Raw genomic sequence first — 23,784 nt, 5'->3', positions numbered from 1 at the left:
TTCCTATCTCTGCAGCTGCTTGTTGGAGTCCTCCATTTGAGTGCATTCTTGTTTAATACATTTTTACATTCCTCTGCCTCAGCAGGTTGGTTCGGCAGTCTATGTGTTGTCTGCAGCTGCCTAACCCGCCCCCCTCCACACACCCATCACACCAAGGCCAAAAAACAAGGGCTGCAGTCAAGTTGAAATGATAGTCTAAGCTGAAGTTCTGACAACAGCCCTCCGCATTCAACATACTCTTTCAATTAATAGGAGATAGTTTCAGAGAATGCAAGAAATAAAATCTAGATTTTACACAATTAGCCCTTTTAAGGGAATTTGTTTGAGCATGTTTAAAAAAGATTTAGGATAGCAGTAGTGGTACTTTAAACGAGCCAGTTGCATCTTCAGTGATAGCATCAGCTGTGGCTCAGTTGGTAGCACCCTCACCTCTGAGGCAGAAGGTTGCAGGTTCATGTCCCAGTCCAGAGACTTGAGCACAAAAATCTAGGCTGACAGTGCAGTACTGAGGGAGTGCTGCACTGTCAGAGGTACTGTCTTTCGGATGAGACGTTAAACAGTCTGCCCTCTCTGGTGGACGTAAAAGATCCTATGGCACTATTTCGAAGAGCAGGGAAGTTATCCCTGGTGACCTAGCCAATATTTAATCCCTCAATCAACATCATAAAAAACAGATTATCTGGTCATTATCACATTGCTGTTTGTGGGACCTTGCTGTGGGCGAATTGGCTGCCAAGTTTCCTACATTACAACAGCGACTACACTTGAAAAAGTAGTTCATTGGCTGTAAAGCGCTTTGGGATGTCCGGTGGTTGTGAAAGTCTTTTTTTTTTTATAAACACAATAAGGAAAATGCATCTGTCCAAATATTGCATGGTGCATCAGCTTGCTGGTAAACATCAATTGCAATCTGCTTAATTCAACACATTAAATATGCTGGCTCTACCAGGGAGATAATAGGAGCAATACTTTAATAGTTACATTTGGTAGAATCATATTGTATTTTACATTAAAATTAAAGCAAACCACTCCCTTAAACTTTAATATGCTTAGAAAAAAAGTGTAGAGATTTAATTTCATGTGTGCACTACTGGAACAGGCCAAATAATCTGGGCCATGGGTTTCTTCATACCTACAATCAATGCTTCAGTGTGCCTAGCTAACGGAGAAAATAAAACTGAAGTGAGGAATGGTAACATCAGCAATGAGGGTTACTGCACTGTTGAAGGTGCTGTACGTTAAACCAAGGTCCCATCTGCTTATTCAGATGGATAGAAAAGATCGTATGGCACTATTCAAAATAGTCTGTGTCCTAGCCAACATTTATCCCCTCAAAAACCCTCATCAAAAAATTGGATTATCTGGTTATTTATCTCATTGGTGGCCACATTTGGCATAAAACAGTGACTACGCTTCAAAAGTAATTCATTGGTTGTGAAGCACTTTGGGATGTCCTGTAGATGTGAAAGGTGCTATGTGAATGCAAGTTATTTTCTTTCAAGGGCTTTGACAGATCAAAACCACCCCATTGCAGAGGAACAATAAATTTAGCAAGAAAAAATTAAACATCATTGCAGCGGTAAACCATAAATGAGCTCCTAAATTTGATTGAAGCAGTGTATATTCTGCTCAATTCACAAAAGAACCCTAAGTTTTTTTTTAAAAAAGTCAAGCATTTACTTATTGCACTTGTCCCACTGATTCAGTTCAAGCTTGCCTCAATGCATTAAGGGGAAAGAACAGGATCCAAAAAGTTTTGGCATGCAGTGTATTTTCATTAAGCTGAAGGAGAGGAACACAAAAGATCAAGTCAAACTCAAATTCTTTTTTGGAAATGCATACGAGGTATTTAAAAGAACACAATATATAGACATTGAGTGCAGGACATTTTTATTTTTCCCCATGTGCTGTACACAAAACAAGTTCTTTTTCAAACTGAATCACAACAATGGAATGTTTGTAACATTCAAATAATGCATAAATTGTCCCTCTTAAACATTAGCAGAAGCATTTAACATGGAATTTACAACAAAAAATGCCCAAGTTAATAAACTGACTTCCAGTTTTGTTGCACACGCAATGCAAAATCCTCAAACTTATTTTGTGGTAAACTCAAATTATTTTGCATGGTTTCTGACAGAAGAGTACACCTGTTAAGGCCATGCTGTTACACGCCATGCAAACTTCAGTGGTGTGGGGCGGGTGGTGGGGAGGGGGGAGAAAGCAGTCACCTACTCCATTATTTGAATCACAACATAAAATACAACTGAAGTACAACAAAAAGGAGCAAAAGAGGACTTGCATTTATACACAACACATCCAGCTTCAGTTATTCAAAATACCGCCTTCACTTTTTAATTTAGTGTTTTGAACATATTCTCCCAAACAGTTTCTATGGGTACTTAGTTTCCCAAACATTTGGCAACAGAGGCATTTGTTAATACATTAGTGAGATAAAATATAAATAGTTTTGTTGAGCATTTTTACAGACAAAATAATAATGTTAAATTTACAGCCTAGTGCAGCACTTCGTACTTTATCCCTTCTCGGGAGAGATCAGTTACTTATTGGTCCAAATAAAGTATTGCTAATCTACACACATTACTAACAATTTACATTAACTTTGTTTCTCCTCCTCCCACATTCCCCATCCCCACATGAAAAAAAATTGTGCACAACAGCAATTAAATAGTTCTAAAACAGCAGCCACAGATTAAAAGAGACTATATTTGTTAAATGTAAATCAGCTCTCAACTTCCAATATTTTAGTGCACTTCAAAAGATTGACATTTTCTCCAATTATGCAATCTTAGCACAAATTCAAACTATGATAAATAGATGCAAACTAAGTACCTGAGTAGACTGCAGGAATAACTAGCAAATTATACAACAAACCTAGCAATAAATAGCAACAGTATGAAATTTATCTTAATGAAGGTGTATATGTCCTTTCATTTTGCATCTTTTTGCTCAGCAGGATTATACCTCTGCCTGATTTAATTTAGGATACACTAAAAAGGATATTATTAATGTTTCATTTCTTTCAAACTTTTATTCTTGCATCAAAAATGACAGATTGCACAGCGAACAAAGCGGCACGTAGCATGCATCATGGACTTTGGTTAAAACTGGGAATCTTGATAAAACAACCAGTTACTGTACCTATATTTGATGCCACTATTCTAAACGATGTCAAGAAATTAAAGCACAATATATACTAGGCTGTCGATTCCCTCATGAATTTGCTTTAGAATTGCATTATACCATTACACCCTGGTGCAAAACAAGTGGCATTATTCTGGAGTTAGTATAGTAATAGCTAGTCAGGGTATTTAATGGAATGTCCGCATTAATGTGATGCAACTGTCAATGTAAGAAAACGACTTAATGCATTCACTACAGACTTCCAGCGATTTACCCTCCATACTAAAATACGAGGATTTAATTGTAAGAGCCAGTTGGAGAGTATATATAGGTTATAAAAAATAAAATGTAGCTGTGAATGAGGGCATAGGCAGTAATTTAATCCAAGGATTAGAGACGTTCATAAAGCACAAAACCAAATGCTCCATTTACTTACGAATGTCACCCAGACCCCCCTGCCGATTTCTGCCGTTTGCTCATTTGCAACCACATACTCGAGAGAGATATATATCTGGACATTTGATGTGAAAGCTCTCGGAACAGAATCAATGCAGTTTCTGTTTAATAATATGCTAGTTTTATTCCTAAATTCATGAGCAGCTAGCTACATACTCCATTATTTGTATCTGCATATTCAGACGTGCAATCGTCTGTTCATTAGTTTTATGATAACATTGTTTGACTCCTGTGAAGCTGAAACATACAACACTATGAAGGGTAGAGGGAATCCTTGGGTATAAAACTGCACATATTCTTCCACATGTACAGTTTACTTAAATAAACTGGGGCAGGAAGAGGCGCCAAACAAAAACAATCTTCAAACAGGCGACACCCATCCTAAAGGGAACCTGAACTAGTTCTTTAATGCAGGAACTCATCCGTATCCAGTTCTACCAATGAGATTTGTAGATCGAAAGATCAGCTGCTACTGCAAATAGCGATAAACTTTAAAGCAGTGATTTCCAGAGTCCGCTACCACCACATGACCATCTGAAGTCAACGCCAGACCTTGAGGGCCATACAGAGGATCAGCAGAAGTGTTAATATAAGAGAGGAATGATCCACTTCCATCAAACACCTGTTTTAAAATAGAAATAAATCAGAATTGAAACTAAAACTTAAGTCTAAAGATCAATTTCAGTTTTTCTTCTGTATATTCAAAGCTACAGAACAATGTAGTCAATGCCAAGAATTTTTTGAATGATAGTCAATTTCTGCATTTACCAATCATTTATGTAGCAATTATTAGCTGAAAAACAAACTTGTAACAAAAATATAAGGTGTGTCTTAGTTATTAAAACTTTATTTATATTACCTGTATACGACTGTTTCCCCAGTCAGCAACTATAATATTTCCATTGGAATCCACTGCCACTCCTGTTGGAGCATTAAACTGACCATTTCCTTCTCCGTTCGATCCAAATTTTAACACAAACTCACCATCAGTGTTGAATACCTATGTGTAAAATGAGAGTATGTTGCACATATTAAAAATACACCATTAATCGTGGATATTTTTAAGCTAATACTTAGCATTCAGTAAAATTATTTTGTTTTTAAAAAGTGTGTAACCAAATTAAAATCCTGGATGGGTTTTTATTTTTAATACATGCACAAATCCTTAATTCATTGGATAGTGAACTCAACCCACTGAATGCCAAATGCAGTTTAAAACCACATTAAAAATAAAAGGTAATTATTTTATTTCTGTGGATTTTTTCCCTCCCAAATTTCATTAGTTATATTACAAGTATTGCACTAACGGAGTTTAACAGTTTGCAAAAAATATATTTTTGTTCCCAGTAGCATAGTTTTGCAATGTGCTGCTGCAGAGGAAAAATTTACATTTCTTTTAATGCAACGTATTTGTTTTTTCCTCAATGTCACATACCAGATCCAGCTCAAAGATAGGGCAACATATGGTCAGAAGGACAGGATGCAGGACTATTCATTAATAGCATTAATCTATAGCAACCAGAATCAAAACTGACTTAAGGAGCTTATGTTCAGAGTGATAAACAGATCAAAACAGCAACAAAACATCCAGATCCTTCAATATTTGAACAGGACAGTTAAGTCTTACTATTAGTAACTTTAAATGCTTGCCTGGTATTTTATTTGAGCATTCTACACAGGAGCGAATCCCTGGGACATTTGTCACATGCAAGTTTAGAAGATTAGTGACCCTGATCTCATTTAACAAAAAACATCTCCAATGAATTCCTATCTGAAATGTTCAAGTTAGAAGAGATGCATACAGAATATGAAGTGGGGATGGGTTTGTTTCATCAGTGACCAAGGTGGATATTCTCCTGTTCCCTATTGTGTATTGTTTATATAATGGGAAAGATTGTTATTTAAGTTTTATAATTTTATAAGTCAGATAATGATACAGGGAGCTTTAATACTTCCTACTACCAGACACGAGCAGATCTCTTTTCTAGATATAGCTGGCTGAAATCTTGGAGGGAGAATAAGTATCAAGATTTACAAGTGCATTTAGTTCCCAAATACTAATGCTTTCATGAGTAAGTCCTAGACAGTGAGATAGTACATTGCTCTACATAGGGCTAACAAATGTTGTTCTTGTAACTAAAACCGTTAAAAATGTGGTATTGCCAATGTATAGCATTGTAGATGGCAGGTTTAGAGCTGTAAATCAGATAAAATATTTCTAAATAATAAAATCTTACTCTGAATTGTGATATGCCCCATTATAGACACAACAAAGCCAATTATTGAAGATTATAACTAAATGTAACCTCCCCATAATGATTGCACGTCACCAGATAAAAGACGAGTACAGTGGCATTATCCCCAATTATTAAAATATAGCATATCTAAGAGACAAAACAAGGGAGTGAAACCAGTGCCCTAAATCTAAAATGGCTAAAAATCAATCTGCAATGGTATAGCACACTGCCCTTTCATCTTTGTGACCCAAGTTTCAACGCAGTCCACAATGAGGAATAAAATGCTCCCCCTTCTCTCTGTTGACTGCAAGAATCCCAAGTATGAGGACAGTCCTAATCCTTTCCTAGTAACTCTGGGTGCACAGAACTACACTGCCCATAATTCAGTACAAGTTGGCAATCTCACAGCTTGTAAAGATAGTTGGTATGAGAAACAGAACTTTAAAAACTGGAGCAAAGGTGCTCTGAAGTTGGGGTTAAGGTGTGTTGACAGCAAGTGACTAAGGTGGAAAAAGATAGCAATGATATCCATCACCTCAATCAGCACAAAAAAAAGTCACAGGTCAATTTAGACCTTTGTGAATAAAGCCACAACAGCCAATTGAGGCCACTTGGGGCTTCCATTTCAGACAGGTGCTCACCCTTCTATCTAATGAAGTCTTCACTTTGCCAAGAAGCTGGATAAGAGAGAAGAGCATGTCCAGCTATTTGCATTTGCTCATCCTTAATACAAGTTATGTCTGACAGATTACCAACATGTAAAACTTTCTATACCTTAACAGAGTGGTTATGAAAATCAGTAACAATGATTTCATTATTGTTATTGACTGCTGCAAAGTGAGGACCTGGAAGAGAAAGGCAGAAAATTAGCAATATAGTTAATGTTTCTCTAAGAATAATTTTCTTTAAAAACATTGAACAATGAGTTTTAATTCTGAACACAAAATGTATCCTAACACTTTAACCACATGTTGCCTTTTTTGAAACACTAGCTTGGGTAGGCATAAGCAAACTTATGATAACCAGATGAAAAGCAAATGATCTTAGTACTGGGAACGTTATATTCTTTAAAATCTACATGGAGGCACCAAGACTGCATTTCCAACAATTTGCATTTAAACAAACTCAATTAAAAAAAAATATCGGGAGCCTTTCATTTTGTAAGAGTTGCCGAAGCTTGGAATGCTTTGTCACAGGGAGCAGCTGAGGAAAAGACAATCACTTTTTTTTTTAAAGGAAAAGTGGCTAAATATTTGAAACAGGTAAAAACATAGCACTAAGGGGAGAAAGCAAAGGATTGGAATTAGTTTTGGATTGTTCTAGCAAGGAGCTGATACAGACACAATGGGCTTTGTTCTGTGCTGGTAATTTCTATGGTTCTATAAAAGCATGGAAAGCTGTCAATTAGTAACCCAGGTCCACCTACTCTAATTAATGGGAATATAGCAGTACATATTAGTTGGCTGGAAAACAGCAAGTCGCACTGCTGCCCAGGAAGGGAGGAAAAAGAGTGGGAGAGCAATAGTGGTAGGGGATTCTATAGTAAGGGGAACAGATAGGCGTTTCTGTGGCCGTAGACGTGAATCCAGGATGGTTTGTTGCCTCCCTGTTGCCAGGGTCAAGGATGTCACTGAGCGGCTGCAGGGCATTCTGGAGGGGGAGGGTGAACAGGCAGAGGTCGTGGTCCACATTGGTACCAACGACATAGGTAAAAAGAGGGATGAGGTCCTGCAGCAAGAATTTAGGGAGCTAGGTGGAAGATTAAAGAGCAGGACCTCAAAGGTTGTAATCTCTGGATTACTCCCGGTGCCACGTGCTAGTGAGTATAGGAATAGGAAGATAGAACAGATGAATGCGTGGCTAAAGGGATGGTGCAGGGGGGAGGGCTTTAGTTTCCTGGATCACTGGGCCTGCTTCTGGGGAAGGTGGGACTTGTACAAGTCGGACGGTCTACACCTGAACCAGAGAGGGACCAATATCCTTGCGGGGAGGTTTGCTAGCACTGCTGGGGGAGGTTTAAACTAACTTGGCAGGGGGATGGGATACAGAGTGGAGCTATAGTAGGGGGTGATTTACAGCCAAATACAGAGGAAAAAACAAGTCCGCTGGGAAGGCAGAGAAAATATGTGAGGGCAAAAGGGAATATGGCAAGGCTGGAAGGCATTTATTTTAATGCAAGGAGTCTTGCAAATAAGGTGGATGAACTGAAGTTGTTGTTGAACACATGGGAGTACGATATTGTTGCTATCACGGAGACATGGTTGAGGGAGGGTCAGGACTGGCAGCTCAATATTCCGGGGTATAGAATCTTCAGGAGAGACAGAGGGGGGTGTAAAAGGGGAGGGGGTGTTGCAATATTAATTAAGGAGTCGATTACTGCTGTAAGGAGGGATGATATATTAGCGGGTTCCTCTAATGAGGCCATATGGGTAGAAATGAAAAACAAAAAGGGGGCAAGCACCTTGCTGGGAGTGTACTATAGGCCCCCAAACAGTCAGGGGGAGATAGAGGAACAGATATGTAGGCAAATCTCAGAGAAGTGCGAAAATAATAGGGTAATAATAGTGGGGGATTTCAACTTCCCCAATATTAATTGGGATAGTCAGAGTGTGAAAGGCTTAGAGGGTGCAGAATTCTTAAAGTGCATCCAGGAGAGCTTTTTGAGCCAACATGTAGAAAGTCCTACAAGAGAGGGGGCGGTACTGGACCTAATTCTAGGGAATGTAGCCGGGCAAGTGGTGGAAGTGTCAGTAGGAGAGCATTTTGGCGACAGTGACCATAATTCGGTGAGATTTAAGGTGGTCATGGAAAAAGACAATGACGGCCCGGAAATAAGGGTTCTAAATTGGGGGATGGCCGATTTTAATATGATAAGGCAGGATCTGGCCAAAGTGGACTGGGAGCAGCTACTTATAGGAAAATCCACATCAAAGCAGTGGGAGGCTTTCAGAAGGGAAATAGAGAGAGTACAACGCCAACATGTTCCTGTAAAGGTCAAGGGTGGAACCAACAAGCAAAGGGAACCTTGGATGACAAGGGATATACAAAAATGCATTAGGAAAAAAAGGGGGGCTTTTGGCAGTTACAAAAGACTAAAGACGGAGGAAGCCCTAGAGGAGTATAAAAAGTGCAGGGGCATACTTAAAAAAGAAATTAGGAGGGCGAGGAGGGGCCATGAAATAGCACTGACGAGCAAAATAAAGGAAAATCCTAAGATGTTTTATAAGTATATTAAAGGCAAGAGGATAACCAGGGAAAGGGTAGGGCCCATTAGGGACCAAAGTGGCAATCTGTGTGTAGAGCCAGATGATGTAGGCGGGGTTTTAAATGAATTTTTTGCATCTGTGTTCACTATGGAGAAAGATGATGTAGACATAGAAATCGGGCAAGGGGACTGTGACATACTTGAACATATTAGCATCGGGAGGGAGGAGGTACTAGCGGTTTTAGCAGGCCAAAAAGTGGATAAATCCCCAGGCCCGGACGAGATGTATCCCAGGCTGTTGTGTGAGGCAAGGGAGGAGATTGCAGGGGCTCTGACACAAATTTTCAGAACCACTCTGGCCACAGGGGATGTACCAGAGGACTGGAGAACAGCTAACGTAGTACCATTATTCAAGAAGGGTAGCAGGGATAAACCAGGGAATTACAGGCCAGTGAGCCTAACATCTGTGGTAGGGAAATTATTGGAAAAAATTCTGAGGGACAAAATTAGTCTCCACTTGGAGAGGCAAGGATTAATCGGGGATAGTCAGCATGGCTTTGTCAAGGGTAAATCATGTCTGACAAATCTGATTGAATTTTTCGAGGGGGTGACTAGGTGTGTGGATGAGGGAAATGCTGTGGATGTGGTTTACATGGACTTCAGTAAAGCTTTTGACAAAGTCCCGCATAGGAGACTGGTCAAGAAGGTAAGAGCCCATGGGATCCAGGGTGCCTTGGCGCGTTGGATCCTAAACTGGCTGAGTGGCAGGAGGCAGAGGGTGATGGTCGAAGGTTGCTTTTGTGACTGGAAGCCTGTGTCTAGTGGGGTACCTCAGGGATCGGTGCTGGGTCCCTTGTTGTTTGTGATCTACATAAATGATTTGGATGAGAATGTAAAAGGTATGATCAGTAAGTTTGCAGATGACACGAAAATTGGTGGGGTGGTAAATTGTGAGGAGGAAAGCCTCAGGCTACAGGAAGATGGGCGGAAAAGTGGCAAATGGGATTTAACCCTGAAAAGTGCGAGGTGATGCATTTTGGACGGACAAATAAGGCAAGGGAGTACACAATGAGTGGTAGGACCCTAGGAAGTACAGAGGGTCAGAGGGACCTTGGTGTGCATGTACATAGATCCCTGAAGGCAGCGGAACAGGTAGATAAGGTGGTTAAAAAGGCATATGGGATACTTGCCTTCATTAGCCGAGGCATAGAATATAAGAGCAGGGAGGTTATGATGGAGCTGTAAAAAACGCTGGTGAGGCCACAGCTGGAGTACTGTGTGCAGTTCTGGTCGCCTCACTATAGGAAGGATGTGATTGCTTTAGAGAGGGTGCAGAGAAGATTCACCAGGATGTTACCTGGGATGGAGCACCTCAGCTATGAAGAAAGACTAAACAGGCTGGGGTTGTTTTCATTGGAGCAAAGAAGGCTGAGGGGGGACCTGATTGAGGTGTACAAAATGATGAGGGGCATAGATAGGGTAGATAAAGAGGAACTTTTCCCCTTAGTAGGGGGGTCAATAACAAGGGGGCATAGATTCAAGGTAAGGGGCAGGAGATTTAGAGGGGATTTGAGGAGGAACCTTTTCACCCAGAGGGTGGTTGGAATCTGGAACTCTCTGCCTGAAAGGGTGGTAGAGGCAGGAACCCTCACAACATTCAAGAAGCATTTGGATGAGCACTTGAAATGCCATTGCATACAAGGCTATGGACCAAATGCTGGAAAATGGGATTAGACTGGACAGGGATTGATGGACGGCGCAGACACGATGGGCCGAAGGGCCTCTTTCTGTGCTGTAAAACTCTATGACTCTATGACTTCCAAGTGAGGTCTAAAGGCCAGCAACTTCTAACTTCAGCTTTTGCCTGTATGATGGTTATGGATTGGTTTGGTTTCTGGCTGTATAGCAACCCTGTTACAGCTCTGCCTGTGCCGATAGCACAACTGCAACGTCAAAGAGAGTTGAAAAATTCCAAATGTGAGGTGCATATTTTAAAAAGGGTCACAATTCGGTGAAAGATCTAGGGTAGCATTTAGTTTATCAGCGCTACGTAGATGAGACTTGTGTTGAATGGCCAAAAAAGTGTTGGCTTTTGTGGACATGGTACTTTTATGACAGAAGAGTTGGTAAATCTGGTAATATCTTAAGCATCAAAAAATTACTAAAATATCAAAATTGATTTGGCCTGAAGAGTATTAGATCATGTAGCATTACTATGTGGTGTTAACAATGGAATATAATGAATTTCCCCCTCTATACAAATGTTTCAAATACTATTCCAAAGAAAAGATTTGTCATAAGTCATGCAGCACTACTTTTCTTAATGGGGTCATCAGAAAACCTTTAAACCAAATCAAAATAACCATCCATTTTGGGGAAGGAAAAGAAAGTCACACCCCTATGCACAGTTGTAAAGCAAAAACCTAAATTAAACTTCAGTCAAGGTTCATATTAATAAATGAAACCTCAAGCTTCACTGACATTGTTCCTCTCTGATTACTGTTGTCTAATTCTCTTGGAGAGGTATCAGTTGTTCTTAGTAGCCCTAAGCTAACACAGCTATAAACTCACTAGGTTCTTGTCCAGCAATCACAAAGCGCCATTTCAGAAGTTTGACACTTCAAGATCAAATCGGTTGACTAGTTACTCTGTTCAGTAAAGTGCAAAAATGTTCAGGCAACTGTAATCACCCAATGAAGAAACAGATTAAGCAAAATAAAATGAATAATATTTTATATAATGCAATGTACTTCTTCAGGTCAATATTGTGAATTGAAAGTTCAATCACTGAAAGTTCCCAACAACAAAAGACAATGAACACTATAACCTTTACAAAGGAAATGGTTTATAGTATTCATAAGGTTTATTTTTTGCTGGGAGGGAAGATGGAGAAGAATTTATTATCCAGTAAATGGTTGGAGAATGCCCCCAGAATCATGGTATGCACACTGTAATTCTATATTTACAAAACAAGGTCAGACAACCAGATCAGCCACAGACACCACAAAATCTCAGCATCAATACAAAAAAAACCACTGGGGAAACATTCAAACAACAGGGAAAGAAGAGGGAGATGCAGACACAAGGGAGGTAGAGGCATGTGTTGGAAAAGATTATGGAGCCCGTGTACTTTTTTTAAAGAGTAAAAATATTAAATTAAAATAAATGGATCAATTATAAATTTAAAGTACATTTTGGCGAGATATAAAACTACTTCAAGATGCCGGCTGCTGTTATAGCAATATATAAAGCTGCCGCACTAGGCCACAGCATGATGGAGGAGGAGGAACAGTTCCATTCCACCATCTAGACCCTTTATTCTCTAAGAGAATACCAAAACTGGTGGCACAGAGCATAAGGATAGCACTGCTATAGTTTGCAGAGGTTGCCCAAGTGGAGAGTTTGCAATTTCAGCAGTATTCGAGACATGCACTCATTACAGGGATGGAAGGTCCCATGTTATGGGAGCGCAACCTGAACAATTGATTTGTAGAATGTCACAAGAGGCTGTTTTATGCACAGTCAAGTTCACTTTAGAATAAAACACAAAATTAAGTTGACTTAAGTAGGAGTCAGCTTGAGCTCTAAATATGGGATTTTTCCATCGATTTGTTCTCCGGAACACAATTTTCTGAACTTTCGGCAGCCCTTAAATTGACATCCATCTTTTCTTGGATTTATTCATCTTATATAGATGAGAACTGGTGAAGTACATTTGGCAGGAATCATGCATTTATCATTTTGTTCAGGACAAGAACAAGCATGCGTGCAATTTATGCAACAAGTTTTGAGCATGCTGAGTCTTCATGCAAATGTGTGCAGAAGAGGCAAGAAAGGGGGTTCAAGTATTACCATCAAGTGTACCTGCAAACTGCTTGTCACTGTTTCCTCGATTACCAAATTTCGTCACCAGCTTCCCGTTAGGCTGGAAAATGAATACGCAGCAAGCCTTGTTGTCCACCACAATTATATGACCATTCCGATCCACTGCTACACCTTTTGGTCCCAAAAGTTTCCCAGAACCTAGCTTGGTCTGTCAGGAGAGAACAGATTGTAATCATTTTAAAAGTAGTTTAACATTTTTATTCTCCCATTTTTCCCCTCAGCCAAGTGGACAGGCAGGATCTCCACCTCCAGACTTCTTCCAATGCCGCTCTGCAGTCATTAGGATGCATGTGACAGCATCCTGGAAAGACTGGTCCTCAAATTTTCCTCCCAGCCCATAGCCTCTGATCACGACCATGCCACGGTGGCACAACTAAACTGTGGAATTGCAGGGATGTACCACATTCTACTGCACTGGAGTTCCAATATGGTGTGCCACCCTGATATCCTATTATGGTATGTTTTAATTTTTGTCAATGGAGATATTGATAATAGTATTTTACTTTGACTCGGTATACTCGTATATTCAAGGCTGAGATATAGATTTTTGGACTCTAGGGGAATTGAGGGATATGGGGATTGGGTAGGAAAGTGGAGTTGAGGTCAAAGATCAGCTATTATCTTACTGAATGGCGGAGCAGGCTCGAGGGGCCGTGTGGCCTACTCCTGTTCCTATTTCTTATCTCCTTTTGACTAACTTGAAGATTGCCAATACAACTTGGGTAGTTAAAATGGTAATTTAACAATTTTTAAAAAATTAGAATACAAGTGTCTCAGAATTTACCAAGAATATGGAATAAGTTTTTTTTTTAAAAAGCATTTTGTGAGACAAGTAATTTATGTTCAAGTTAGAATCATAGAATCACACATCACAGAACCAGGTCATTTGGCCCATCGTGTCTGTGCCGGCTCTTCGGAAGAGCTATCCTGCTCTTTCCCCATAGCCTGCAAATTTCTCCTTTTCGAGTATATATCCAATTCCCTTTTGAAAGTTACTATTGAATCTGCTTCCACCACCCTTTCAGGTTGTGCATTCCAGATCAGAAGAACTCGTTGCATAATAAAATGCTACCATGTTAGATGCTCACAAGCACCTCGGAGTAATTTGCCTTTGTATACTTTTCCCAGGGAGGGAAAAGTGACGAGAGAAATGGTTGGGAAAACCAGCTCAAGACCACAAAGCTGGATAAGGTCCACCCGCTCAGAATCTTGATTGGAGAATTGTGCAATAAGATGTGAAGATGGATTTTTTTTGTTCCGAAGACAAGTAAATCTAAATTAAAATCAAGGATTATGAAAGGTCAAGTCTTTTTTTTAAATCTCTATCTGAAGCACTGGGGGACAAAAAAATCATTTCACATTAATGGCCAGGTTTTATTTGTCTCCACCTGAAGAATATTATGGACATCAGATATCACACATGCATTTGGATTAAGGGGAGGGGAAAGCATTTCCGCTGGGTCTTCTGGAGATGTGGCTTTTTGACTTCTGAAGGCAGCCAATGGAAAGAACATAGGCATTACAAGTGTCAGGTTTACTCTCAATATTCTCAAGTTCAGAGTCACTGGTCACTCCCAGAAGTTGGTCCGGCATCATCTTCGATCAGGAGTATACCTTTACTTTCCAATATTTAGTTATACGATAACGGGTGGGGAGGAGGGCATTACGAGAATCCTTGTTGTGTGTACTGTCAGCCAGTGGCTCAGTGGGTAGCACCCTCGCCTCGGAGTCAGGAGGTTGTGGGTTCAACTTCCACTCCAGAGACTTGAGCACAAAAATCTAGGCTGACACTCCAGTGCAGTACTGAGGGAGCGCTGCACTGTCGGAGGTGTCTTCTTTCAGATGAGTCGTTAAACCAAGGCACAATCTGCTCTCAGGTGGACGTAAAAGATCCCATGGCACTATTTCGAAGAGGAGCAGGGGAGTTATCCCCGGTGTCCTGGCCAATATTTATTCCTCAATCAACATAACAAAAAAACATTATCTGGTCATTATCACATTACTGTTTGTAGGAGCTTGCTGTACACAAATTGGCTGCTGCATTTCCTACATTGTAAGTGACTACACTTCAAAAAGTACTTCATTGGCTGTAAAGCGCTTTGGGTCGTGAAAGGCGCTATATAAATGCAAGTCTTTTTTTACTGTAATATTGCATATGTCTCTACATGTGTTTCCCCTATCTTCTGAAAGGCAGACTGATAAGCACTCTAGTGAGACAAGACCATAGAATCATAGAAAGTTACAGCACGGAAGGAGGCCATTTCGGCCCATCGTGTCCGCGCCGGCCAACAAAGAACTATCCAGCCTAATCCCACTTCCCAGCTCTTGCTCTGTAGCCCTGCAGGTTACAGCATCCCAAGTGCACATCCCAGTGCTTTTTAAATGTGGTTAGGGTTCCTGCCTCTACCACCCTTTCAGGCAGTGAGTTCCAGACCCCCACAACCCTCTGGGTGAAGAAATTTCCCCTCAAATCCCCTCTAAACCTTCCCCCAATTACTTTAAATCTGTGCCCCCTGGTTTTTGACCCCTCTGCTAAGGGAAATAGGTCCTTTCTATCCACTTTGTCTATGCCCCTCATAATTTTATACACCTCAATAAGGTCTCCCCTCAGCCTCCTCTGTTCCAAGAAAAACAGACCCAGCCTATCCAGTCTTTCCTCATAACCAAGATTCTCTACTCCCGGCAACATCCTTGTAAATCTCCTCTGTACCCTCTCTAGTGCAATCACATCTTTCCTGTAATGTGGTGACCAGAACTGCACGCAGTACTCTAGCAGAGGCCTAACTAGTGTTTTATACAGTTGAAGCATAACCCCCCCTGCTCTTGTATTCTATGCCACGGCTAATAAAGGCAAGCATTCCGTATGCCTTCTTAACCACCTTATCGACTTGCCCTGCTACCTTCAGGGATCTGTGGACATGCACTCCAAGGTCCCTTTGTTCCTCTACACTACTCAGTGTCCTACCATTTAATGTGTACTCCCTTTCCTTGTTAGCCCTCCCCAAATGCATTACCTCACACTTCTCCGGATTGAATTCCATTTCCCACTGTTCTGCCCACCTGACCAATTAATTGATATCTTCCTGCAGTATACAACTTCCTTCTTCAGTATCAACCACACAGCCAATTTTAGTATCATCTGCAAACTTCTTAATCATACCCCCATATTCAAGTCAAGATCATTGATATATACCACAAAAAGCAAGGAACCTAGTACTGAGCCCTGCAGAACCCCACTGGAAACAGCCTTTCAGTCACAAAAACACCCATCAACCATTATCCTCTGCTTCATGTCTCCGAGCCAGTTTTGAATCTAACTTGACACTTTGTCCTGGATCCCATGGGCTTTTAACTTCGTAACCAGTCTGCCATGTGGAACCTTATCAAAAGCCTTGCTAAAGTCCATATACACTACATTAAATGCACTACCCTCATCTACCCTCGTTACCTCCTCAAAAAATTTAATCAAGATTGTCAGACACGACCTTCCCTTAACAAATCCGTGCTGCCTATCTTTGATTAATCTGTGTCTTTCTAAATGAAGGTTTATCCTGTCCTTCAGAATTCTTTCCAATAATTTTCCCACCACCGAGGTTAGGCTGACTAGCCTGTAATTACTTGGTCTATCCTTTTCTCCCTTTTTAAACAAGGGTACCATATTAGCAGTCCTCCAGCACCACACCTGAAGCCAGAGAGGATTGAAAAATGATGGTCAGGGCCTCTGCTACTTCCTCTTTGGCTTCGCTTAACAGCCTGGGATACATTTCTTCCGGGCCTGAGGATTTATCCACTTTTGAAGCTGCTAAACCCCTTAAAACTTCCTCTCTCACTATGTTTATTTCATCTAATATTTCACACTCCTCTCCTCCCCCCCCGCCCTGCTAGCAATGTCTGCTTCGCCCCTCTCCTTTGTGAAAAATGACACAAAGTATTCATTAAGAACTCTACCGACGTCTTCCACCTCCTCATACAGATTACCCTCATGATCTCTAATAGGCCCTACCCTTTCTTTAGTTAACCTCTTACTCTTAATCTTATATATATATATATATAAAAAAGGATACTTCTGTCATTCCGTCTGTCTTTCTGTCTGTCTTGATTTAACTCGAAGGTTATAGAGCGTACCTACACGTGCGTTAAGTCGAAAGAAAGCTGACGATTCCAGAACCGTCCTAAGCGTATTTACGTTTCGGCCGGACAAAAATTGCGCCCGCGGTATCCAAAAAACGTTCAACATTCCGCTCATTAGCATCTCATTAGCGACAGAGTGACCTCGAGGTCGACCAATCGTACGCCGGGTTCCTGGCGCGTGCGGGTGGGCCCTCCTACAGTCGAGTGACGGGACGATTGACCAATCCTACGCTTTGGTGACCTGACGGTCGACCAATCGGTGCGTGTGTGGGCGGGCCTTATCGTTCTGAACCGAGGTGAGTCGCCGCCATCTTGATTCTAAACTTTTCATTTCTTTTTCCCGCTTTCTGTGTGTTTCTTTTCAAATCTACATTTCCAGCAAAAAAAAAGTCGCTTTTAAAACACAAATTGTTTTTAAAAAAAGTTAATTAATTTGTAAATCTTTTCTCCAACCTCTATAATTCTCCTACCTTTCACTGTTTTTCCAGGCCCGGGGCCTAGGCTTCTCCAACTGCCAGCAGTGCAACTCTAGACCCAGGCTCCCGGCCTAGGCAGAGACAAACACTGGCAGAGGAGAGAGGGTGTGCTGCCTCAGCTCCATTCCCAGGGTCAGTAGGTGGGGAGGCTTCATAAGCAACTGGGGTAGGTCGCAAGCCCCGAATAATAATCTGAAGATCCTGTGTTTGCAGCTGAGGAAATTTCTTCTGCGGACAGCCCCAGATTAACGGCAGCCATCTTTGTCAAGGAGGGCGAAAAGTTTCAGTGCGACGCCATTTTGATTCAGTGTGTAACAGAGTGCCTGCGCGGCCATCTTAGTACAGGAACATAGAGTGGGTGGGGCTTCTGTGCTCCAAATCGGGTCCTGGTGACCGAGACAGACAATTGACTGTGTGGGCGGGGCCTAATCTTTCCAACTGAAAAGCAAGTGGCGGCCATTGTTTGTGGTACAACACTGAGAGGTGAGGACCCCTTTTTTAATAAAAAGATTGGTGAGGTTGTAAAGTGTATGTTATAGAAAGATTTACCAAAAATGTTTTACAAGTACAGGAAACTTTGTGCTATCCAGAGGTGAGCTATCTGGCAATCTGGAGCCACCACAAAAATCAGCAGCCGTTTTTTATTCTTTGTTTATTTTCCTTTGTTTGAACAGTCAAGCTGAGCAAGGTCTGTAGCTATAGCAACAGCTTCAGCTGCAGAGCTTTAGGGCCACACCCGAAGCTGTTGCTAAGCAACAGTGTTTGTTGTCAAATACGGAGATAAGAATCTCTGTATCTCTCAACATTAACTCTGGAGAGTAGGGCAATTTTAAGGCAAGGCAGCAGCTCGGTCCCATGGGTGCTGGATAGCACAAAGTTTCCTGTACTTTAAGTATATCTCCCTTTCCTCCCCCCACCACCCCCCCACTTCCCCTCCCCCCTCCCCCACTTCCCCTCCCACCCCCCCTTCCTTCCCCCCCTCCCCCCCACCCTTCCTTCCCCCCCTCCCCCTCCTTCCCCACACCCCTTCCTCACACCCCCTCCCCCTTCCCCCCCACACCCCCCTTCCCCTCCCCCCTCCTCCTCGCTCCCTCTCTTCCCCCCCAGTCACTCCCTCTCCTCCCCCCCAGTCGCTCCCTCTCCTCCCCCCAGTCGCTCCCTCTCCTCCCCCCCCAGTCGCTCCCTCTCCTCCCCCCCCAGTCGCTCCCTCTCCTCCCCCCCCAGTCGCTCCCTCTCCTCCCCCCCAGTCGCTCCCTCTCCTCCCCCCCAGTCGCTCCCTCTCCTCCCCCCCAGTCGCTCCCTCTCCTCCCCCCCAGTCGCTCCCTCTCCTCCCCCCCAGTCGCTCCCTCTCCTCCCCCCCAGTCGCTCCCTCTCCTCCCCCCCAGTCGCTCCCTCTCCTCCCCCCCAGTCGCTCCCTCTCCTCCCCCCCAGTCGCTCCCTCTCCTCCCCCCCAGTCGCTCCCTCTCCTCCCCCCCAGTCGCTCCCTCTCCTCCCCCCCAGTCGCTCCCTCTCCTCCCCCCCAGTCGCTCCCTCTCCTCCCCCCCAGTCGCTCCCTCTCCTCCCCCCGTCGCTCCCTCTCCTCCCCCCCCCAGTCGCTCCCTCTCCTCCCCTCCCAGTCGCTCCCTCTCCTCCCCTCCCAGTCGCTCCCTCTCTTCCCCTCCCAGTCGCGCTCTCTTCCCCCCCAGTCGCTCGCTCTCTCTCTTCCCCCCCAGTCGCTCGCTCTCTCTCTTTCCCCCGTCGCTCGCTCTCTCTTCCCCCCAGTCGCTCGCTCTCTCTTTCCCCCCAGTCGCTCGCTCTCTCTTTCCCCCCAGTCGCTCGCTCTCTCTTCCCCCCAGTCGCTCGCTCTCTCTTTCCCCCAGTCGCTCGCTCTCTCTTTCCCCCCCAGTCGCTCGCTCTCTCTCTCTCTTTCCCCCCCAGTCGCTCGCGCTCTCTTTCCCCCCCAGTCGCTCGCTCTCTCTTTCCCTCCAGTCGCTCGCTCTCTCTCTTTCCCCCCAGTCGCTCGCTCTCTCTCTTTCCCCCCAGTCGCTCGCTCTCTCTCTTTCCCCCGTCGCTCGCTCTCTCTCTTTCCCCCCAGTCGCTCGCTCTCTCTCTTTCCCCCCAGTCGCTCGCTCTCTCTCTTTCCCCCCAGTCGCTCGCTCTCTCTCTTTCCCCCCAGTCGCTCGCTCTCTCTCTTTCCCCCCAGTCGCTCGCTCTCTCTCTTTCCCCCCAGTCGCTCGCTCTCTCTCTTTCCCCCCAGTCGCTCGCTCTCTCTCTTTCCCCCCAGTCGCTCGCTCTCTCTCTTTCCCCCCAGTCGCTCGCTCTCTCTCTTTCCCCCCAGTCGCTCGCTCTCTCTCTTTCCCCCCAGTCGCTCGCTCTCTCTTTCTCCCCCCCCCCCCAGTCGCTCTCTCTCTCTCTTCCAACAACAATATGCCCTCAAAAGATCCTTGGCACCGCCGGGCACTTCAGCTAGTATATAATTAAATAAAATTATAATTGTAAATGAACAAACTTGTTTAGTTTACATGAATATATATTAATGAACAGAACATAATCTTCTAGTGAAATACAACCTATTTCATATCAGTCCTTGTAATATGGAAAATAAAAATGATGCCACTCTTAACGAGTTAAACTTACGTTACAGACTAGCAATCCTTTAAACTAGCCTTTTCTTGTAGGCTGCATGTGTTCATGCCTCAACTAGAATCTCCTACAGCTTTCCTTTGGCTGAAGAAAAAGCAAGATCTCTCCACCACTCAAACCAGCAGCAAACTGCCTTGTCCCACCCCACCCACCAATCCCTTTCTCAACTCTCAACAGTTGCCTCCCCTCAGATGGAAATTAATTTCATAGCAACACATTATAAATTAACCCAAAATCCCTTCTAGGACAAATCTCTCAAAACAGGATAGGTTTAAATCTGATTTTTGCCATGCATCACCTAACAAACTAGAAACGCTCCCATATTGTAGTGGACTGATTATGTACACTTTAAACACGAAGATTGCACCAATATTACCCGTATGGTCAATAAGTTGCAATAACATTGTGCACAGCTCTTACAGGAATTGTCTTGATCGATGGATTAATTGAGAACGGATTTATAGTTATTGCAGTAGATTAAGGAACAAACATTTTGGCCATATTTACATGCAAGCTTGCATATAACTCAGCTGATTAACTGGCTTACTACAAAGACTACCTGCTCACCTTGAATTTCCCATCTGGTGAGAAAATGCTCACCCACTTGTTATCATAATCAGCTATGATGATGTCGCCACTTGGGTGTACAGCTACTCCTGTTGGACGCTGCAGTTGCCCAGGAGATCGTCCACGAACACCAAACCGGTTTTTAAACTGTCCATCATTTGAGAAAATCTAGAACACAAGATTATATCTTGTACAATGCTGAAGTTACGAATCAAGATACAATATTTTGTCCTTTATAAAAAAGGAACATTTATTTCTGGTTCTACTTAAAAAATACAGAATGCAATCAGCCCAGAATGATAGTCTGTAACACTGCAGAAGGAAAACCCATTTAGTGTGGCACATTCACAATTCATAATTCAATTCATCAGTAATTTACCAATCTGATATAAACCAAAAGAGATTTGAGGCATCGAACCATACGAACAATGACAGACAGGTAAATACCATCTGGTCCATCGAGCCTGTCCCACACAATTGCGATACCTTGTGTATCACAACATATGCACTCCACCCCACCCGAAACTATGTGACCTCCTGGGAGAGGCAAAAAACTAGATGAAGCGCCCAGGCCAGTTTGGGGGAAAAAAAAAATCTGGGAAATTCCTCTCTGACCCATCTAGGCGATCGAAACTAGTCCAGGAGATCACTCTGGTCCTGAACTCCCTGCAGTACCTACCTTCTGTAAGAGGTGATCTCCACACCAGCCAGAAACAGGTCCAGCGCTCGCTGACAGGAATTCAGCAAATCAGCATCCACCGCACGAGAAGGCAGCCTGTTCCAGAGGTCCACTATTCTCTGGGAAAAGAACCACCTCCTGACCTCTAACCTAGATCTGGCCTTATACAACTTATATTTGTGACCCCTGGTCCTTCCCAACCTATTTAATTGAAACAAACTGTCAGCTGGAACACAATCTATTCCCTTCATTATCTTGTAAACATCAATCAGATCCCCAAGTCTACGCTTTTCTAAAGTGTAGAGTGATTTAAGAAAACTACTAGGCACTTGGTCTCCGCGTTAAACAAAGCTTTAATCAACTGTTTTACAACATGGAGGTCTAGTTGTGTCCTTCACTAGTTCCTGTTAAGAATGTCCTGCGCAAGTTGGGCCCGTGCCCGAGTATTTATACACTCCCTGGACAGCGCCACCCGTAGGCCGCTCAATATTATTTCATAATTCTTTCTTTCATGAATGACTGATTCATGTCAGAGTCCTAACTCTTTTAACCTATCTTGATAACGAAGATGCTTTAGACTGGGAATTAGTCTAGTGGCCCTCCTCTGCACCCTTTCCAAAGCCTCAATATCACCAACCATGCAAGGAGACCAAAACTAGACACAGTATTCCAAGTGCGGCCTGACTAAGGTCTTGTACAAGGACAAAATAGTATGCCTCATCTTGTACTCAATTGTCCTATGGATAAACCCCAACAGCCTATTCGCTCTAGCTATTGCTTCACGGCATTGCTCATGTACCTTTAAAGATGTATGCACTAGAATTCCCAAATCCCTATCTCCACCTTCTTTAATGCCTTTCCCTGAAGGGTGTATGAATGTTGAGCGTTTGCCTTGCTCACATGCATAACACTGCACTTATCTAAGTTATACATCATATGCCAGTCATGAGCCCAATCTCCCAGCCTCCACTTTATCAACAAGGATATCATCTAGGTCACTTCTACCAAATTATATTTTACTCATAATGGTAGATGTGAAAAGGTAAAAAAAAAATCTATAACACTTTAATTTAAATATTGCCATATGTAGTACTTTCCAGATTAACATTGGAATTATACTTGAAATCTGCTCCCAAGTTACCATGACAACATTATTGCTTGAATGCCTAGTTAGAATGTAACCATGTTTTATAGGAATATATACTACTTTGAGCAGAATTATATAGTTCTACATAACTAATCCCTAATTTATGGTTAATCATGTTAGTCAGCTTGAACAAATTGTGTTTCAGAGCAGATGATTAACTAGCTTCTCAGAATGATCACAGATGATATTTTTTTAATAGCAAAATTCATACTCATTTAGCAGGTCAGGAGAATATATTGATGCAACTGTGTAATGGTAACAGAATGGAGCAGGACACACAGCAGAAGAATGGAGACAGGTGAAGGAGGGCTGATGAAAGCTTTTGAAATATATCCACATCCCTGTTGTGTATGTACCTTTAAGAGAGAACTGTTTTACAGCTCCTGTATACTGTAATACCGGCAGTGACCACACCTGTATATAAAGCCGGAGCAGGCTTCTGTACTTCAGTCTTGAGACCACTCTACTCCAGTAAATACCTGTTGATTGTTAAGTTACAGCATCCGTGTAGTTCTTGGGGAAACATCCTATTTAAAGAATCACGGATCTAACAGTGGCGACAAGTGTCGATTCGAATCTACCTGCAACTCTGCATTTCCCTTCGAGGATTCGCTCCGGGAGGGCGGTGGAAGAAAGTCGAGGCCAGAAACACGGGCGTCGACCACGAGCAACCGCCCAGTCGTCCGGCAGAGAGTGAACATCGCAGGGGAGGCTGTGAAGAGCCGGGCTTGGTTCCCCAGCCACGATGATCAGCAACAGACTGACGACAGGTACAGCGCAGACCCTTCCCGGACAGCGGCGGCTGGAGCCGACCGACGGCAGAGAAAAAGCCGAGCAGCGTCGATGGGGTAAGATAGAGGGTGAAGCGCACAGGACGCAGCCGGGGGTTGAAAACCGAGCGGCGTCGAGGAAAAACAAAACGGAGAGAGGGTAAAGCAGCAGCCGGGTTCAGGACCGAGCGGCAGAAACGGGAAAGGCGCACAGGAAAAAAAAAAAAAATGCGCAGAGCACAGCCAGGGCTCAAGGGCTGAACAGTGTCCGCGGGGAGAAGAAGGGAGAGCGCGGGAGACGCCATTGAGAAAAAGGAAGAGCGCGGGAGACGCCATTTTTAGAAGCCGCAGCGGCGAAGAAGGGCGAGCGCGGGAAGAAAGGAAAGCCCGGGAGGCGCCATTTTGTGCCAGCGGAGAAGAAGGGAAAGCACGGGAGACGCCATTTTTGACAGTTAAATCACACCC

The 23,784-nt window shown here is 43.1% G+C and overlaps 1 protein-coding gene across 7 annotated transcripts in view; it reads right to left on the bottom strand.

Annotated features, from left to right (window-relative positions):
• Positions 1–1,873: 1,873 nt before the first annotated feature.
• trim2a (tripartite motif containing 2a) overlaps positions 1,874–23,784 on the bottom strand; it is a 285,296-nt gene continuing 263,385 nt past the window's right edge. For 6 of the 7 annotated variants that reach the window (XM_086011965.1, XM_086011975.1, XM_086011985.1 and 3 more), the window contains 5 exons: positions 20,724–20,891; positions 12,895–13,075; positions 6,612–6,682; positions 4,460–4,600; positions 1,874–4,222 (listed from right to left, as the gene is read on the bottom strand). In XM_086011965.1, coding sequence (XP_085868091.1) covers positions 4,070–4,222; positions 4,460–4,600; positions 6,612–6,682; positions 12,895–13,075; positions 20,724–20,891 — 714 coding nt within the window. In that variant the 3' untranslated portion in view covers positions 1,874–4,069. The remainder of the gene's footprint in view (positions 4,223–4,459; positions 4,601–6,611; positions 6,683–12,894; positions 13,076–20,723; positions 20,892–23,784) is intronic. The other variant, XM_086011995.1, reaches the window with a different exon arrangement.

This window comes from Somniosus microcephalus, chromosome 2 (genome assembly GCF_052327205.1).
Source record: "Somniosus microcephalus isolate GS21.2 chromosome 2, FLI_Smic_1.0, whole genome shotgun sequence".
NCBI lineage: Eukaryota > Metazoa > Chordata > Chondrichthyes > Squaliformes > Somniosidae > Somniosus > Somniosus microcephalus.
Note: the sequence above shows the minus strand (reverse complement) of the source record. Positions and strands in the feature narration are given on the sequence as shown.